General features: G+C 47.6%; 1 protein-coding gene across 1 annotated transcript in view; it reads right to left on the bottom strand.

The window, feature by feature from the left end:
• Positions 1–17,645, bottom strand: part of LOC115947421 (uncharacterized) — a 146,116-nt gene extending 128,471 nt beyond the window's left edge. Inside the window, exons 1-10 of the mRNA XM_034073091.1 lie at positions 17,598–17,645; positions 17,314–17,463; positions 16,956–17,110; positions 16,683–16,830; positions 16,372–16,563; positions 16,159–16,283; positions 15,888–15,972; positions 15,446–15,514; positions 14,791–14,851; positions 14,113–14,201 (exon numbers count right to left, since the gene is read on the bottom strand). Coding sequence (XP_033928982.1) covers positions 14,113–14,201; positions 14,791–14,851; positions 15,446–15,514; positions 15,888–15,972; positions 16,159–16,283; positions 16,372–16,563; positions 16,683–16,830; positions 16,956–17,110; positions 17,314–17,463; positions 17,598–17,645 — 1,122 coding nt within the window. The remainder of the gene's footprint in view (positions 1–14,112; positions 14,202–14,790; positions 14,852–15,445; positions 15,515–15,887; positions 15,973–16,158; positions 16,284–16,371; positions 16,564–16,682; positions 16,831–16,955; positions 17,111–17,313; positions 17,464–17,597) is intronic.
• Positions 17,646–18,053: the final 408 nt, after the last annotated feature.

Here is an 18,053-nt window from a genome sequence, read left to right as displayed (position 1 = left end):
TTATCTTTAACATCCCTTGCCAAGTTTAGCTCCAATTGGGCCTTAGCTTTCCTAACTTGGTCCCTAACTACCCTGACAACATCGCTGTATTTATCCCAGGCCACCTGTCCTTGCTTCCACCTTTTATAAGCCTCTTTGTTCCTGTGAATTTTTCTCAGCAGCTCCTTATCCATCCAAGGAGGTCTCCTGGCCCTCCTGCTGCACTTCCTTCTAGTCGGGATGCAACACTCCTGAGCTTGTAGCAGGTGATCCTTGAATGTTAACCAAGAGTCTTGGGCCCCCTTGCCCTCTAGGGCTATATCCCATGGAACCTTGCTAAGCAGGTTCCTGAAGAGCCCAAAGTCTGCTCTCTTGAAGTCCAGGGCAGTGAGCTTACTGCACGCTCTTCTCACTGTCTTGAGGACCTCAGATTTCACCATTTTGTGATCACTGCATCCAAGACTTCCCTGGAGAGTCACATTTCCAATGAGCCCTTCCCTGTTGGTGAGCACGAGGTCAAGCAGGGCACCTCTCCTCATCGGCTCCTTTATTGCTTGCAGAAGGAAGTTTTATTCCACACAAGGCTTTTCCTATTTGTCTGTAGAGTTCTTCATCCACAGGTTCCTCTTGATCAGGCGGTCTGTACCATATCCCCACAGTAATGTGTCCCATCACTGATTTCCCCTAGACCCTGACCCACAAACTTTCTGTTAACTGCTCACCTGTCCCCAGACAGAGTTCCATACTCTCCAGCCTATCCCTAACATAAAGGGCAACTCCCCCTCCCCTCCTACCGGGCCTGTCTTTTCTAAAAAGCCTATAACCTTCCATTCCAACACTCCAGTCAAAGGAGCCATCCCACCATGTTTTGGTGATGCCTATTATATCATAGTCCCGTAGATGTGCCCACATCTCTAATTCCTCTTGTTTATTCCCCATGCTACGGACATTTTTATAGAGGCATCTGATCCGAGCTCCAAATGAAGCCGGCTCAGTGGCTGGAGTGGCTAGAATACCCCTACATTGCTCAGAGTATTTATTATAGGTGCTGACAACTGACTGGGTGTGTTGGGATGGAGTGATGCTCCCCTCCCCCAACACAACTAGCTTAAAGCATCCTTGACAAGTCTGGCAAGCCTCCCAGCAAAGCCACTCTTCCCTTTCTTTATCAGAGCAGTTCCACCAGCCCCCAGTAGGCCTGGCCTACAAATGTGGGCCCCATGTTCAAGACACCCAAACCCTTGACTATGACACCACCCTTTTAACCATTTATTAACCTGTCCAATCCTCCTTGCCTTTGGAAGGTCCTCCCCTGTGTCTTGGAGAATTGTCGAAAAGACTATCTGAGCTCTACAACCCCTGACCACCTCTCCCAGAGCCCTGTAGTCCTTCTTTATACTCCTCAGGCTACTACTATCTATATCCCTAGCACTCACATGTATCACTAGAAGCGGGTAATAGTCCGTGGGACTTACTAGAGCAGGCAGCCTCTCCGCAACATCCCTGATCCGTGCCTCAAGCAGGCAACACACCTCCCTTGCGACTGGGTCAGGCCGACAGATGAGTGCTTCTGTCCCTTTCAAGGCAGAGTCCCCTACTACTACAACCGCCGCTTTTTCCTGGCGGCACCAGTAGAGATCTTCTGTACCAGTGCACCAGCCACTGTTTCTGATGCAAGTGCATTTCCTCATCAGCCCCCTGCAGGACAGCAAAGCGGTTCTGGGTGGGTACAGCAGATTTAGGAGGAAGCCCCTTGCTTTTAATTGCTCTCTTCCTCCTTTGGTTGTTTTTTTTTTGTTACTAATTCCCAGCTTCCCCGATCAACAGCCCCCTTCTCTCCTCAGTGAGTTAGAGGGGAATCTTGAGGCCCCTGTGCTGTTTGGTCCTGAAGCAACCAGTCCTGCTTCCTCTCAGCTTCCCTGACATCTTGCAGCTTACTGACAGCATCCTGTAGCTCAGCCACCTGCTGGAGGAGGACCTCCATCAGGGAGCAGCGAGCGCAGCCCTGCCCATTCTGCACCTTTCCCTCACCAGACCAGTGCAGGCACTCTCTACACTCCAAGCTCTGCACCGCAACCTCCCCACTTACCGGCTCTGTCTGGGTGCCTACACTGGCCACCACTGGGGAGGCCAGGGCAGAGCTCCCAGACCAGACCCTGGTCGTACGGTGAGTGCTCACCATCCCTCTCGCCTGCCCATGTGAACTGCCACACAAACTGCCTCGACCCGCTCTGTTTGCCTGCTCTGTTCGCCGCACTCCTGGTCGCCGCGCTCCCTGGGTAGATTTTTAAGCACTCACAGTTGGTGCCACTCCTCCTGTCTCCGCCCCCAGGGAGTCTCCTCCTCGCAGTAGCTGAGGTGTTTGCAAGTCCTGTCGAGGACTTGAGGCTCCATCCTCAGTGGCTCTTGTCGCTCTGTGGTGAGGCTTCTGGACGCTGATCTCTCCCAGCTCCACTGCAGTGTTACAGGTGTCTTTTCTAAAGCTACTCCCCTCAGCTCTTTTATGAATGTTCCTATTTCCTCTCAGAGTTAAAAATTTACCACACAGTCATCAATTAGCTTATTAAAGAAGAAAAGAAGAAAAGAAACAACAAAGAAATAGCAGGTCACCTTTAAACAAAAGAAGAGATAACCTTTAATGTACCAATATTTCATCTTTGACAGGTAGTAATAACGGAGATTGCAAATAAAAAAAAAAGTATAAGCAAACACTCTTGTTCCCCTAATATTCATTTAAAAGAGGAAACAATATTTGTAAATTAGATGGAACAAAAAATAATGTGCCACAAATGCAGGGATCTATTGGGTATATTAATCAGTTTATATATTTCTTTCAAAAGACCTTTCTTAAAGATGCTTAAATCAAGTAGAAAATAAGCCATTTTTTCTTTTGAATTTTATTGCAGCAGCTTATAAGCAAGAATGAAAAAATATGTGGGAGAAGAAGGGAATATAGAGAGAAAAAAAACAGCACTCTCAATCAATAAAGATTTTATTAATAAGTACAAAGGGATGCGTAGTCCTAGTTTCAGTTTTAAAATCTAAGTTCAGTTTTGAGTCAGAACGTGAAAGCCCTCAATGCTAGTTTCTGCAGGTGGTGGTATATTTACTAAAAATAGCTGCAGGTGGTGGTATATTTACTAAAAATAGTTTGAACTACATTTCCACCATACAAGCAATGTTTACTAGGTGTACATCAAGCATTTTGGAGACTGTCATCTCTCTTATTGGAAATCTGCAGATATTCCAAACAACTGCAGTCAACAAAAGCCCTTTTTTAGCCATGCTCATGTCAGCAAAACAAGTGGCATGCCAAAAGATTAACATCTCATTTCTCCCTTCCTACTAAAAACCTCTTAAAGAGTGGCTACACCTCTTCTGCAGGCCAACCAACAGTGACAGTAGGGTTCTTACAAACAACAGTGAATAATACCTATTGCCTTCTTGGATATTTAATAGGTAAAAAAAATGTTAGTGGGATTAAAAATTGTTAATTGAAGTATCCCAAAAGTGAATATTGTATTTTTTCTAAAGTCTTTGAATTTGTGGGTATTTGTGGGGTTTTTTTAAGGCAAAAAATTGCTGTTATTTTAGTTTCACTAAGTAAATATTATTGTTAAAAGACTAAGAGAAATAGCTCTAAGACATTATCAGAATGGTTTCATTATGGTTTTCTTGTTGCTTCATATGTATACATGGTAAATGTTTAAAGAAAGAGAAGATCTGTTTTGATGCAAACATCCAAGAAACAAGGCTGAACTTTAGGATTTGGGAGAGATTTCTAGTAAAGCCAACAGACCAGCTGTGCCAACTTTAAAACAGAGAGCATATCATATTGAGGTAGTAATGGCTGTAATTAAAATCTGTTAAAGAGAATGTGCTGAGAAATTCATGTATCTCTAATTAAAAATAATTTTATATATTATCTGCATTTTTTTGGTGTGTATTGTGAAATTCATGTTCCATTTTTTCCCTTCTAGCTCTTCTGACATATGCAGGAGTATTCCTTTGCAAGACATATTCTCTTTCTAGAGCCAGGTTACTTCTCTAGACCACATGCATCAACTATCAACTAGTGAGAAAGGAAGTCATAGGAAGACTTACTGCTAGGCTTTGTTGGAGAAAAGAGATAAAGGCAAAGACTGAAATTGGGCATAGGGGTAAGATAATGTTAGGTGATGAAAAGAACTAAGTCATAGCACATTTTGAAGCAGTAGATACTAAAGCAAAGGACAGGTCTGAAAAAACTGCAGTGCTAGTGTAAAGAAGCAGAAAAGGAGTGATCGAACAAATCAAGAAGAGAAGAGTCTGAACAGTGTCTTTTTCTTCATGAAGTAGAAAAAGAGGAGGAAAAATCAGAGGCATTGAAGATAAGGTATAGTGATCAGGGAGAAGGAATTTGGAGATGGAAAGATCAAAAGGAGAGCTGATCAGCAAAAGAGATGGGAGCAGATTTTCAAGGTGAAGTAGATATCTAATTTACCCTAAAATATCTATAAATACATGCCAAGGTCATGCTAGAAACTCTAAAACACAAATGAAAGAAGAAAAATATGCAAAGGGAGTGTGAGAAATCACCTAATTGTTAATTCAGAAAATTAGTTCACCCAATGAAAAGGTAGTGAACTAAAAAAGTAGGGAAAGTCTTTGTGGTAAAACCAGGAAATCAGTCTTATTCATTATCAAGTATTTATAGCTAATCCCTTTTTGCCCAGGATTTTCCAGGCAAAAATATGTGCACATTTTCGATTTAAAGCTTCCGCAGTAAATTCAAACCATAGGAAACTGTACCTACACAAAGTAAATCATTACTTTGGAGCACACTTGATTTTACTATATAGACAATGTGGATATGTTCAGACTTTCCAGATTTATAGTTGCCTAGCTGTAATACTGAATAGTAGAAAACTCAGAAAAAATAGAACTTCCTTATAATCTCCCAAGACAGAATTACCATGCAGAAAGAAAAATACATGTCATGGGAAATCCAGACATCTGGTAGTCTTCTGAATGTCAAATTTATCATATATACCAATATTGCTGCTCTGTTTCCAAAGCTCTGCTGGCTATACACAGACTTCATTTGTCACTGGACAATTGTTCCATAATATGTTTAGTATATACTAGATGTTCAGGACAGGTACATAGTGATTCAGAGAGCAGCTCAGATTTTGAATTAGCAAGACTGGAATGGGACTTTGCTTTTGAGAGTCAGCCTTTTCTTTCTTACTAACTGAAGAGAGGAAGATTTACAGACAGTGTTGATTTTCTGCGGGAGGACACGTGGCTGGAAATGTTTTCGGTTGTCATAGTACAAATAAATGCCAGAAAATGTTTTTTCATAGAACAGAAAGAGGTTTCACCATGCACTTCCATGCTGTTCCATGAGAAATCTAAACCCAGCACCATATCATTAGAGAACAGATGGAGAGTTGTATATATGTAAACCTTAAAATGTACTATATAGACAAAAAGAAGCAAGAAAAGCAAAGCAGAGACACAAGAATTACAATGAAACAGAAAGCAAATTATAAAGAGCAACCAAGAAATAAAAGCCCAGCACACATGAGGTCTGGAAATTTTACATACATTAGAATTTATTCAGAAAAGCCTATATCTGAGTCATAATACTTTTGAAAAAAACTTATTTTCTATGAAAGATCTACAGCACAAAGTTGATACCTATGTACCTGTTTAATAGCACTAACATGCATCTTTATTTAAAAATATTATCTTTGCAATAAATTTCACATATACACATTCTGTGGATTTTCCTTATCTTCTCCAACTCTATTTATCCCATAACATAGAAAATACTGTTTAAAGGAAAGAGGAAAACGGTATAAATATTACAGAAATCCATGCTGGATATCAGATCAAGCACAATCCCAGTGGTCTTGTCATTTTAACCAGACAGATCAGTGCTTTGACAAACACACCATAGTAACTACTTTCCATTTGATTTTCACAATTAACAAAGAAGACCTCAAGGACAGGTTTATACTGTGCAACCCTTGTTTTACGTCTTCTTCCATACATTTTTCATGAGTACCACCTCCAGCTTCCAAGTTCACCTCTATTTTGTTTCCTTTGGTCACTTTTGTAGATTTTTGTTAACTTTTCTATTAAGCAAATAAGCACTTTGTCAGAATATGAAAATGCCTCCTTTCTGCATTTAAGTAAATGATACTAAAATGTCAGTATTCATCTATTCTCTGTGAATATACACCACAAAGTGTTGGTATGTTGCACTCTGACATAGTAACCTGAAGCTGCATGCATCTGCTCAGTGAATGATCTGTCAGTGAGAACTTTACAAAAAAGGGAATTTATTAGTAACTGAGCCCCTAACACAGTTTTTAATCTTCATGTGGCTATGCAACAGAGATGAATACAGCCTCTTCATGATGTACTGAGTGCTAGTCTGGCAGGTTAACAGGCATGAGAAAAGTGATCAAGGAGTAGAAATGCTACTTATCAGAGGACATATTGAAGAAAAAGCTCATTTTTCACAAATTATGGGCTTTTTATTGCTGGTAATGCAGAGAAGATTAAAGTGAAGTCTATATTTCAGAAATGGGAAGAGCAAATGATTTAAAACCCTTTTTATAATGACCTGCCTGAGAGTGAAGAATCAATTTCTTTTACAGGGAGAATGTGTTAATACCACAGGAGTGAGGAGCATAAGACAACAGGAAAAGGAAAGAATAGGTCAGATTCTTTCTTCTGTCTATATTTTGATATCACTAATTACAGAGGCCACTGCCATTATCAGTAAACTATTCTTTAAGCAAAGCAATGATTAAGGAAAAAAAATATATTATTAAAAGCAGTGTGCTTGCAATGTTTTGCAAACTGCCTTTTTAACAAACTATAGCTGTTCTGCAAAAAATGTACCCCACTTAATTAGACAGATATTCTTCTGTAACTCTGAAAATTATTCCCAATACAGTACCTTAAATCTCACTTTTCTAATGGCAATACAGACCAAAACTGTGAGTGCCCAAAGCTAGTTTATTTGATTCCTGACTCAGCACTTGTGAGGCTGCAGTCCCATTTTTAAAGGTGCAATACTGTTCTTCACTAAAGCACCCGAAATTTGACAACTAGCTTACTCTTTTTGGGGCATTACAGAAGACAGCTTCCAGAGCCAGTCATCACTGCAGCTTGCAGCAGATTCTGCAAGTCAGAGACACTCTTTCATCAAATGATAAGATTTACTTCTGTCATACCTGCACTAGCAAGTTACTATGGTTAGACATTACATCTTTTGAAACCAGTTGAGTTCTTTGGGTGCCTTGCATCAGGGAGAACCCAATTATGCTCATCCTGAAGACTCAGCAAACACCTAGTCACAAGTGGGGCATGCTAGACCCCTTCCCTTAATACAAAAGAGTATTGTTGAACATTATGTTAGTTAGGCACCTAATGTTACTCATTGCCTAATTCCCTAAACTGTATTCGCTTCAGATCTTTCATTATTTTCATACTAATCAAATTCCACTCTCTCCAATAATCAGTATTCTGTAACTGTCTTTGCATTACTCTGCAGCATCCATTGTTTAATGAATTTATACCAGCCTGGAGGGTAAATCAAACCTTACTAATGGAAGGTAACATACAAAAAGCCTAGGTCAACAGATCCCTACTAATTCCACCACAAAGGACATATCTAAGGCATGTAAAACTAGCCTCCCATGCAACAGCAATACGTAACCAAATAGATTATTTCCACAGCACTATGGGCCGAAGCAGAAAGCCACTGAAATGCTAACAACATCTTGGTCAGTTCTGATGTCCTTTATGTGATTTTGATAAATTTTTTGAAGACATGATTTTACATTAAATATTTTACAATAATTTTATATTATTTCACTTTAATAAGAACATTAAGGCACTTATTAAATCCCTTCTTCTGCTTGCTGTATGAATTATAAGGCAGAATACCACCATCTGAAACTGTGTGAGACAATGAAAATACTCCTTTGGACAGCAAACAGCTGATATATCAAAAGGATATTTATCTCCTTGTGTTCAGTAAGTAAAGCAGGATTGGAGAGGCTCTTTCCACTCATAGCAAAGCTGCAGCAGATGCTTTACAGACACATGACACTCCGCAAGGTTACTTTTAACTTTACCACACAGTCACATCTCTTTCAGAATTCTAGAATGGCTGTTCAGTGACAACACTACAGCCACATTGAATATTAAAGACATAAAAACTTAAATTTTTGGTAGGCAAAACAATTCATCTAAGATATATGTTTCCATTTATTATTTCAGAGTTTGCATTTCCAAAAGTTCCACACAATAAAAATTATTAAAATAAAACTAGAAAACACCAAATGCCAACGGTCAAGATATCACAAGCAATGTGAAAATGTTATATTAGCTTAAATCAAGTAGCAAGTAAAGAGAGAATTTATACGAGATAAATTAATCAGGAATAAAGCTCCTAACAACATTCTGTTAGCACAGAAAAACAACTTAATGATACTTGTAGATTTACAAGAGATACTTGTATCATTCCAAGACTTGGGGAGTGTTTTGCAGGAAGCTTTGATGTGATAAACAGAGGCAGACATTCATGGTGAACATTTTTGCAGAAGTGAGCAACCCCAGAGAGGATGCACTCAGCACCAGAGCTAAAGGAAAACACAGAGTCCAAGAGCCTCCACCCTGAATGGTCAGCACCACCAATGGAGCCCTAGGTCGTCATCAGGCCTTGCCCAGGAGCCAGCAGCACTACTGACATAACAACTCACAGGGGCCAGGAGGGACGACACCGCATCGACCAGTAACACACCCTCCCAGGAAGGTAAGTGACCCTGAGCTGGGAAGGGGTCCAGTGCCAGAGCCTGTCAGTGATATAGCTGTGTAAGAAGTAAGCAGGTTGATGATCTGCTCTGCATGGCAGAGCTACAGGAAGAGGTGGAATGGCTAAGGAGCCTAAGGGAATCTGAGGAGGAGATTGACTAGTGGACCCACGCTCCACCATTCCTGAGGAAGCAAGTCAGACACGTGAGAAAAGAACCTCAGGATCCACTACATTCTTGCCATAGGGCAGATGGAAGGAACCTAGGAGACAAGGGAGATTGGAAACGGGTTACTTCCCAGAGTAGATGGCTTATTACCCCCCAGCTATTGTCACCTTCCTAAGTACCCCTTTACAATAGATACAAGGCCCAGGCGCTTCAGGATCACAAAAGTGAGGAAGATTATACAGGTTAGAAGAGTTCCCACAGAAAAGTCAGAGAACAACTCCTTTTATAACCAGCTGTACTAATCAAAAAAAGAGTAGCGGCTGGTGACTTCACCCTAAGAGGAGCAGAGGGCTCTGTATACCTGCCTGACCAGACTCCCAGGGAAGCCTGCTGCCTCCCTGGGGCAAGGTAAGGGACATCACCAGAAAACTCTCATCTGGTACAGCCCTGCAACTACCATACTTTCTTAGTCTTTCAGGTAGACAATGAGGAAATGTCTTCAAGAAGGCTGATGGGACTCAAGAAGGACTTCAGGGCCTTTGGGCAACTGGCTCAGGGATCAGGAGTCCAAGCTGGTTAGGGGAGACATCCATATGGTATTGCTGTTCACAAACAGAAGGATGTGTGGGTGATGTGATAGTAAGAGGCCATCTTAGGCAAAGTGATCACAAAATTATTGAATTTTCAATCCTTGGAGAAGTCATGAAGAAAGTCAGCAAAACCTCCACCTTAGACTTCCGGAGGGCTGACTTTAGCCTGTTTAGGACGCAGGTTGGCAGAATTCCTTGGGAAATATTACTGAAAAACAAGGTGTCCAGGAAACTGGGCACTGTTCAAGAATGTACTCCTTAAGGAGCAGGAGCAAGTGGTCCCCATGTGCCAAAAATCAACCCACCAGGGAAGAGACTAGACTGGCTGAACACAAAGTGCTGGAGCTCAGGGGAAAAGGAGAATCTAATACCTGTGAAGAAGTGACTGTCACTCATGAAGATCAGAAGGACATTGTAAGGTTATGTAGGGAGAAAGTTAGAAAGGCGAAGGCAAAGCTGGAACTAAATATGGCCACTGTCATTAAAGATAATAAAAAGTATTTCTTCAAACACATTAGCAATAAAAGGACGGCCCAGGAGAACCTCCATCCTCTACTGGATACCAGGGGAAACCTAGTGACTGAGGATGAGAGAAAGGCTGAGGTACTTCCTGCTGCCTTTGCCTCAGTCTTTAATAGTCCCACCAGCCATTAACAGTCACAACAGGGCACTCATTTCCCTGAGTTGGATGGCATAGATATGAAGCTGATTGAAGTCCCCATAGTTCAAAAAGGAATGGTTAGTGACTTTGGCATACACAGGTCTATAGGGCCAGATGGACTGCATCCAAGAGTGCTGAAGGAGCTGGCAGAGGAGCTGCCACTAAGCCACTCTCCATTATCTATCAGCAGTCCTGGTCTGGTGGGCAGGTCCCAGAGGACCGGAACCTCCAGGCCTGTGAGCCTGAGCTTAGTGCTGGGGAAGGTCACGGAACAGATGATCCTGAGATCACACAACACAAGCAGGAAAACAGCAGGATCAGGCACAGTCAGCATGGGCTGACAAGGGCAGGTCCTGCTTGACCAACCTGATCTCCTTCTACAACAAGGTGACCTGCCGGATTGATGAGGCAAAGACTGTAGATGTTGTCCCTTTGGAGTTTAATAAAGCATTTGACAGTGTCTCCTCCCACAGTGTTCTCCTGGGAACACTGGCTGCTCATGGCTTGGTGTTCTTCACTGGGTTGGAAACTAGATGGATGGCCGAGCCCGAAGAGTGGTGGTAAATGGTGTTGCATCCAGTTGGTGAGCTGTCACTAGTAGTGTCCCTCAGAATCCCAGGGCTCAGTGTTAGGGACAGTGTTGTTTAATATCTTCGCTGATGATCTGGAAGAGGGGATCGAGGGCACCCTCAGTCAGTTTGCTGACAACACCAACTTGGGTGAGAGTGTTGATCTGCTGGAGGAGAGGAAGGTTCTGCAGAGGGACCTGAACAGGCTAAATCAATGGGCTGTGGCCAGTGGTATGAGGTTCAACAAGGCAAAGTACCGGGTCCTGCATTTGGATCACAACAACCCCATGGAAAGCTCCAGGCCTGGGGAAGAGTGGCTGGAAAGCTGCTCATGGAAAAGGACATGGGGGTGCTGATTGATGGCTGAACATGATCCAGCGTGTGCCCAGGCAGACAAGAAGGCCAATGGCATCCTGGCTTCTATTAGCAATAGCATGGCCAGCAGGGTCAGGGCAGTGACAGTCCCTCCGTACCAGGAACAGGTGAGGCTGCACCTTGAATCCTGCATTCAGTTCTGGGCCCCTCACTACTGTACCTCCAGCACACTGAGGTGCTGGAGTGGGCCCAGAGAAGGGCAGCAAAGCTGGTGAAGCGCCTGGAACAAAGTGTGATGAGGAACAGCTGAGGGAGCTTGGCAGGGCTTTAGTCTGGAGAAGGGAAAGCTCAGGGGGGACCTTCTCTCTCTCTACAATTACCTGAAAGGAGGCTGGAGAGAGGTGGGGGTGGGTCTCTTCCCCTGTTCAAGTTTAAACCCATTGCCCCTTGTCCTGTCACTACAGTCCCTGATGAAGAGTCAGGGACTTGGATGCCCTTGTAGGCCCCCTCAGACACTAGAAGGCTGCTATGAAATCTCCATGCAGCCTTCTCTTCTCCACCTCCAATTGTCTCAGCCTGTCTTTGTATGGGGGGTGCTCCAGCCAATCTGTGGCTGTGCCTGGGATTGCCGTGACCCAGGTGTAGGACCTTGCATTTTGCTTTCTTGAACTTCACGAGGTTTTCACAAGTCCCTGCTGTGGCCCAAGTGCCGCCTCCTCCATGATCTCAGCAGCAATGAGTACAGCCACTGTAGGCTAAGCCTTGAACTCGTCCTTCTTTCTTTGAGCAAGAGGATGGTCTGAGTCACCAAGGAGGAGACCAGGGGGCTGGCATCTTTTCTTGGGCCCTCAAGGACTGTGGGGACAAAGCAGGAGAGGTGAAGTGGCAGCCCTGTGTCCCCTCCAGGCAGGGCACATTACACTCCATGATGCCCAGGGCCAGGAGGGAAGCAGCGGGCAGGTGGCTCAGCTGGAGGCTGCTGGTCAGGAACAACCCCTCCACAAACACGCTCTCCCCATAGACGCACTGGCAGCAGAGTCCCCCTCACGTGGGGCGGTTCTGTGCCAGAGTCCTTCCTTCTCACCACTGCCCTCACTCACCCTGTTTGATGTACTCCGCCACCCTACGCCCATCCACATACTGTCCGATGCACCCTGGGGGGACACAGTATGTTGGGGAACCAACTACATGTCAGGGACCCCAGCACCCAGCCCGTCTGGCCACACAGCTCCCCAGGGAAGGCTGACCCTGGGGTGCTGTGTCGAGGAGGGGATGAGCCTCCTGCCAGCCCAACGCGTGCAGGCAGGAGTGGCTGAGAGGAGGCCAAGGGATGCTCCACAGGTCCTGTGCTGGGATGCAGGGATCCTGTCAGAGGGAGGGACCTGGGACTCATGGCTCATCGATGAACTTGACAGCGTCCTGCCTCAGGATCTCCTGTGGGCTCTGCAGTTAGACCTCACTCTGGTGCAGAAAGTCCTTGGTCTTTCTCCTCTTCCTCTCCAGCTGGAGAGAGAAGGGTCTAGGGTTGGCACAGAGCTGCCTCCCCATTGGAGTGTCCCCCCATCCAGGGCCACACTTCTTCCCCCCACCAGGACATTCCCAGCTGGCCTTCAGGTTCAGAGGGAGCACAGGGCTTGCCACTGTTGCTGGGGTGCCACTCTGGTGACAGAGTCCGCTTTGGGACCCTGGGGATGAGGACAGCCTGGAACACAGCCTGCTCCAGGAACATGCATACAGCTGTGCCACACAGCCCTGCATCCTACCTGCTGGGCATGGGGCAGGGCTCTCCCGGTGCAGATCCCAGCAGCTCTGGGGCTCTGCTCACCAGGCACTCGCTGCTCTCCCATGGTTCCACAGTCAGGACCAGCTCTGTCAATTCCCATCACTTCAAGAGCCAGCCAAAGAAGTAGAGGGCATTCTGAGTGGACTGGGAAGAAGAAGAGATGCCACCACCAGCCCTGGAGGCACAGCACCCTATGTCCTCCTTCTTAGCAGGGCTCGGAGCCTGTCCTGGTCCATGCAGGGAAGATGCACGAGTTGGGCACTGGTGCTACCACCAGGCTCAGCACCAGAGGAGAAGGCCAGCCACTCTCACTCCTTGGAAGCTCCTTGGGGCTGGAAGCTTTTGGCTTTGGTGACTGCAGGCTCCTGTGGAGCAATAGCCTTGTCTCTGGGGCTGCAGGGCCCCATGCCCCATGGCAGGGGCTGTGTGGAGGGAGCTGGGTGGGAAAGGGACCCACCACCCTCTTCACCCAGGAGGCAGGAAGAGGAAGGCAACAGTGGGTGAGGGGAGGCTCTGGCTGGTCCTAGTGTTAGAAAAAGGGTGAAATTTTATGTTAAAAATAATTATATTTGAAAGTTTTCAAATCAATAGTAGGCCTTTGATTTTGCTGTTCTGTACCTTAGTTAATCGTTTTGTACCTTAATTGTAACTTTGCTGTTCTGTACCTTAGTTGTAATTCAGGCATGGGTGGATTTAAGAAAGTATTGTAAAACCTTATCCAAGCAGAACATGCAGACTGACCAGAGGCAGCCAAGTGAAAACAAGAGAATGCTGACATCCACATAATGGTTGGGGCCTGTCCAAAGAACAGACAGGTCAAAAAGGACAAAACGAGGAAGACTTCTTACTTCATCTGAGGAAGACTCCTTACTTCATCAGGACGACCACCAGAGGGGGCTGCGCAAGCGCAGAAGAGGCTGATGTTGCAATAGATTGATGAGGCAATACCTGATGCATATGTATTAGTCAAGGTAGCAATTTAGACTTAATATGCATTGATTGTGAAACTTTTGATGTATAAATTGTGAGCGCGATGTGACGGGGTCGAAGCCAGATTTGGGCGAGTGCCTCTGGTTTCCCAGCGCTGCAATAAAACCATTCCAGTGGTTATGTGTCTGTTCTTACGCTAACACTAGGGCCTCAGCAAGCTAGGCCTCATGGTGACACGTGTTTGAAGGCTCCAGTGTCACCAGCGCCCTACCCAAAGGACTGATCTGGTTGGGAATCCCACCTTGGCCACGTTCTCTTTCTGGTCATGCAGGTGAAAGACCAGCAGCAGCAGGCTCTTCCACACCTCCTTCTTCATCTTCTTTTCATCACCTGTCACAAGCCCCATCACATATTTAAATAAGCAGATCAAGAGCTGACTCATGGTATCTGACTCCTGTGGGAGAAGGACCTCAGCCTCAAGCCCATGGTGAGCATGGCGGCTGATGTGGAGATGGATGTTCCCAAAACAGCCTGCTCCAAATGGAAGCAAGCTGCAGCATGCAGAACGTCTGCCAAGCAGGGCTGGGGGACACAGCAGGAGACCCAGAGTGGGCTCAGATGCTGCCAGGGCAGGCTGGGGCTCAGCAGCCCTGCTGCCCCCCTGCCACCACCAGCTCCTGCAGCAGAGAGGCCAAGCCAGGCTTACTCCATGCAGGGAGGGGATGGGGGACAGTACAGAGCCACTGAGGGCAGTGATGGGGTAGTGGGACAAAGCATCCCCCTGCAGAGCACGGGGGTGGGGTGGGAGGTGTGAATGGAGGTGCCCAGTGCAGGGGCACAAGTCTCTCCCCCAGCCTTATGTTGTCAAAGAGCAACTGGAGCTTGGGAGCAATGGCAAGGGCGCTGAGGCTGAGTGTCTCTCCCTCCAGCACTGGGAGTAAGTTGCTGAGCACCAGTATGGCCAAGGAGATGTCCTCACTGTCATCAGTATCCTCCAGGCGTTCCATGATGTCTGGCATCAGGGTGAGGATTTTCCCTGCCTGTGTGAGACATGCCATCTCATTTTTGTAACACAGAGACTAACAGCGGGAGTGAAAATCTTCGCTGCAAACACTAGCCTCCCCGCTGGCTTCTCAGCAGGCAACACAGGTTATGAGGGCAAGCATGAATCCAGCAGACTGGACTAACCAGCATGGCCAGGGGAAGAGCAGGGCACAGAGGGGAAGGACAGACAGCACAGGCTCCTCGCCATTCCCTTGGCTGCCCCTTCTCCAGCAGAGCCCCTGGCAGACTGGTGAATGCGTGGCACTGCCTGGAAAATTGTCAGAGGTGCTGCAGCCCCTGCTCCAAGAGCTGCATTTCACCCCAGGGCTCAGCACCTCACAGCCTGGTTTTGCAGACAGCACATGCAGGGTGATGTCTGTCCTGCCAGCACCCCAGTCGGAATGTGCCAGCAATGGTAGCCCCTTCCCCACAGCACTACTGCCTCTCTTCTTGGAGGGCACAGCCATGGGGCACTGGACTGGGCAGGCACAGAGCTGGTACTTCTCCCAATGCCCAGAAACACTGAAGCCACCGTGTTACCCAGCAGCACCGCTGCACCCTGTATTGCTGCCCCAGTGACCCCTGCGCACCATGTTGGGCCTCTTGGATAGCCCATAGAGAGTCTTGAGCTCCAGTCTTGACATCCCCACGTGCTGGATCTACAGGTACATGGGGAAGATGTCCACAGCATAGTCCAGAATATCACTGCTGATGGTGCACTTCAGCATCTGAAACACACAGGAGGAGCTGGTGAGGTGCAGTGCTGGCTCCAACGATCAACTCAAGGCAAGGATGCTGGAGCAAGAAGGAGCTCAGACAGAGGTGGCAGGGACTGCAGACAGCCCCCATGACACACAGCACACTGCACTGGTTGGTTGCCTGCTTCTCCACGGTACCAACCAAAGCCCACTCGCCACTCCAGCTCCCCCTGCAGCCCAGTGCTAGGCATGAGGCAGCCAAGCATCAGTGGGAGCCTGGGGCACTGGGGTCAGGCTCACCTCAGTCAACATGACCATGACAACCATCTCCTACATGGGGTCCTCCACAGCAAGGAGATTCGCCAGGTGGTGGAACAGCATGCAGTGCAGGCGTCTTGGAGTCTTCATCATCTCCCTGGCTGAGGGAAAGAGGCACTGTCAGGCCTGAGCCAGGCAGGCTCATCTCCCTGGGATCTGCAGCAGTCTGGACATCACCAGTCTGCAGCACTTTCTCTGAGCTGCTGGGACCCCCTCACCATTAGTCCCAAAGGAGTGGGTGCTGTGGGGTGCGTGGCCCCTGAAGGGTGGGGAGAAGGGGCACTCACCTGGCCATGATGCACACTCCCTTGAGGTGGTGTTGGACATGGAGCAGGTTGTCCCAACCACCCTGCTCCTCGATGGCCAGGTCCTTGCTTTCAAAGCCCATGTTGCAGAGCAACACTTTCATGGACTATACTACTGACCTGCACAAGGAGAGATGCTCAGCTGCCACAGGGACCCCTAGCTTGCCTCCAGGTGGCCAGCAGGGATGAGAGGACAGAAATGGAGCATCTGGTGGGAGTGAGCTGATCCTGCTGGTACTCCTTCCAGCAAATGATCACTTCCTTTTGCATCAGGTCTGTTGTGAATGACACTTGCAACAGCAGCGCAAGAAAAAGGTTAGGGAAAACCTCCTCCACCTCCTTTGGGCAGAAGGACTGGCTGAGGATCTTGTGTATCGTCCTGCATGCCTGCAGAAGACACCAAGAAACTGAGATGTCCTCTCATCCCTGGGGAGGTCAGGGCTTGGGTGGGCAGGGAAGAGGAGGGGGAGCCCTGGGAAACAGCAAGGCTTCATCAAGCAACTCACGGCCCAGGACAGGATGCGTGGGTTGTCCATGGTGGCGGTGGAGACCTTGCACAGTGACTGATTCATCAGTGTGCTGAGCAGCTCCCCCAGCACCTTCCTTACAGCTTTGGGCTCAGAGAGCATTGTCTTCCACATGGCCATTGTGTCACTGCAGGGACACGGGGCTCTGTTAGCAGGGACACTCTGGAGGATGGGTGGGCTGAAGGCCCTCAGGAGGTCTTTGGGCCCCCATCCCAGTGGCAGAGGAGCCCCAAAGGCTGCTGGGCCCCATACCTGCCGCACGTTGCGGAGCACTGCAGCATGCTGGCCACCACCTTTTTGGGGTTTTCGCGTGTCAACACCAGCAGGGCCATCTTCAGGCTGTTGTGGGCTATTTCTGTGCTGACGGAGGGCAAGTTTCTGTAGATGGCCCAGGTGATGTTCAGCACCTGCAAGGGACACCTGGGTGGCAGTGGGGAGTGATGTCAGCAGGGTAAGCATGGCTGTTTCTCCATCACCACCTGGGTGCTGTTTCCATTCCCAGTGTGATATGCCAGCTTGAGATAGTGTCAGCACTGGCCAGGCACAGAGCCGGGACAAGAATAGTCCCTGGTGGGTTGGTGCATCAGCCATGCCACCATAGGCTGCTTACCTGGTCTGACCAGAAGTCAGTGTCTGACATAAGGACATCCACCATGTGGGCAGCCATGGTGATGCTGTAGACCCCTGGGTTTGCCAAGGTCTTCATGGCCATGAGGATGATACCTGCCTGCTCAGAGAGCTTGAGACAATTTGCAAACATCTGCAGGATGAAGGAGGGGGAGGACTGTCACCTAGAGCATCCTGGCTGTGCAGCAAGAGTGGGACGCAGAGCCAGGCAGTGCTGGGAGGAGACCGGCAGTGGGGCTCAGGGTCCTGCGGGGAACCCAAGCTCACTGGGGCCTTTGCCCCTGGTTCCCTGCTCAGGAACAGCACGAGCGCCATCATCCCCATGCACCAGCTGTCCCTTCACTTGTGCTGAGCCCCGGCCAGAAGCCAAAGGCACTTCTTACCGAGAACATCTGTCTCATGTCTCTGGTTTTCAACAGCTCCCAGGTGTGCGTCTTATGCCAGCTCTTCTGGAGCTGCTGCTGCCTTCTCTTAGGCAGACAGGGGCACCTGCCTCGGGAGCACCAAAACCAGGGTGCTCAGAGAGAGGGTACAGAGCTGGAGGTGCAGCTGAGAGTGCTGAGCTGAAAAGTCACTGGCAAAGAGAGGCCTGGACCCACACAGGGCCAGAAAGCCCAGGGAAGGTCCAGGACTAGTGCAAGCATGGGCAAGGGGAAATGGCTCTTCGGGCTGTGGGCAAGCAGGATGGATCTGGTTTTCTCTTGCCAAAGAGTGGCCCCTAGC

Source organism: Melopsittacus undulatus, chromosome Z, assembly GCF_012275295.1.
Source record: "Melopsittacus undulatus isolate bMelUnd1 chromosome Z, bMelUnd1.mat.Z, whole genome shotgun sequence".
Taxonomy (NCBI): Eukaryota; Metazoa; Chordata; class Aves; order Psittaciformes; family Psittaculidae; genus Melopsittacus; species Melopsittacus undulatus.
The sequence above is the reverse complement of the archived record's forward strand: the minus strand, read 5'-3'. Positions and strand labels throughout refer to the sequence as shown.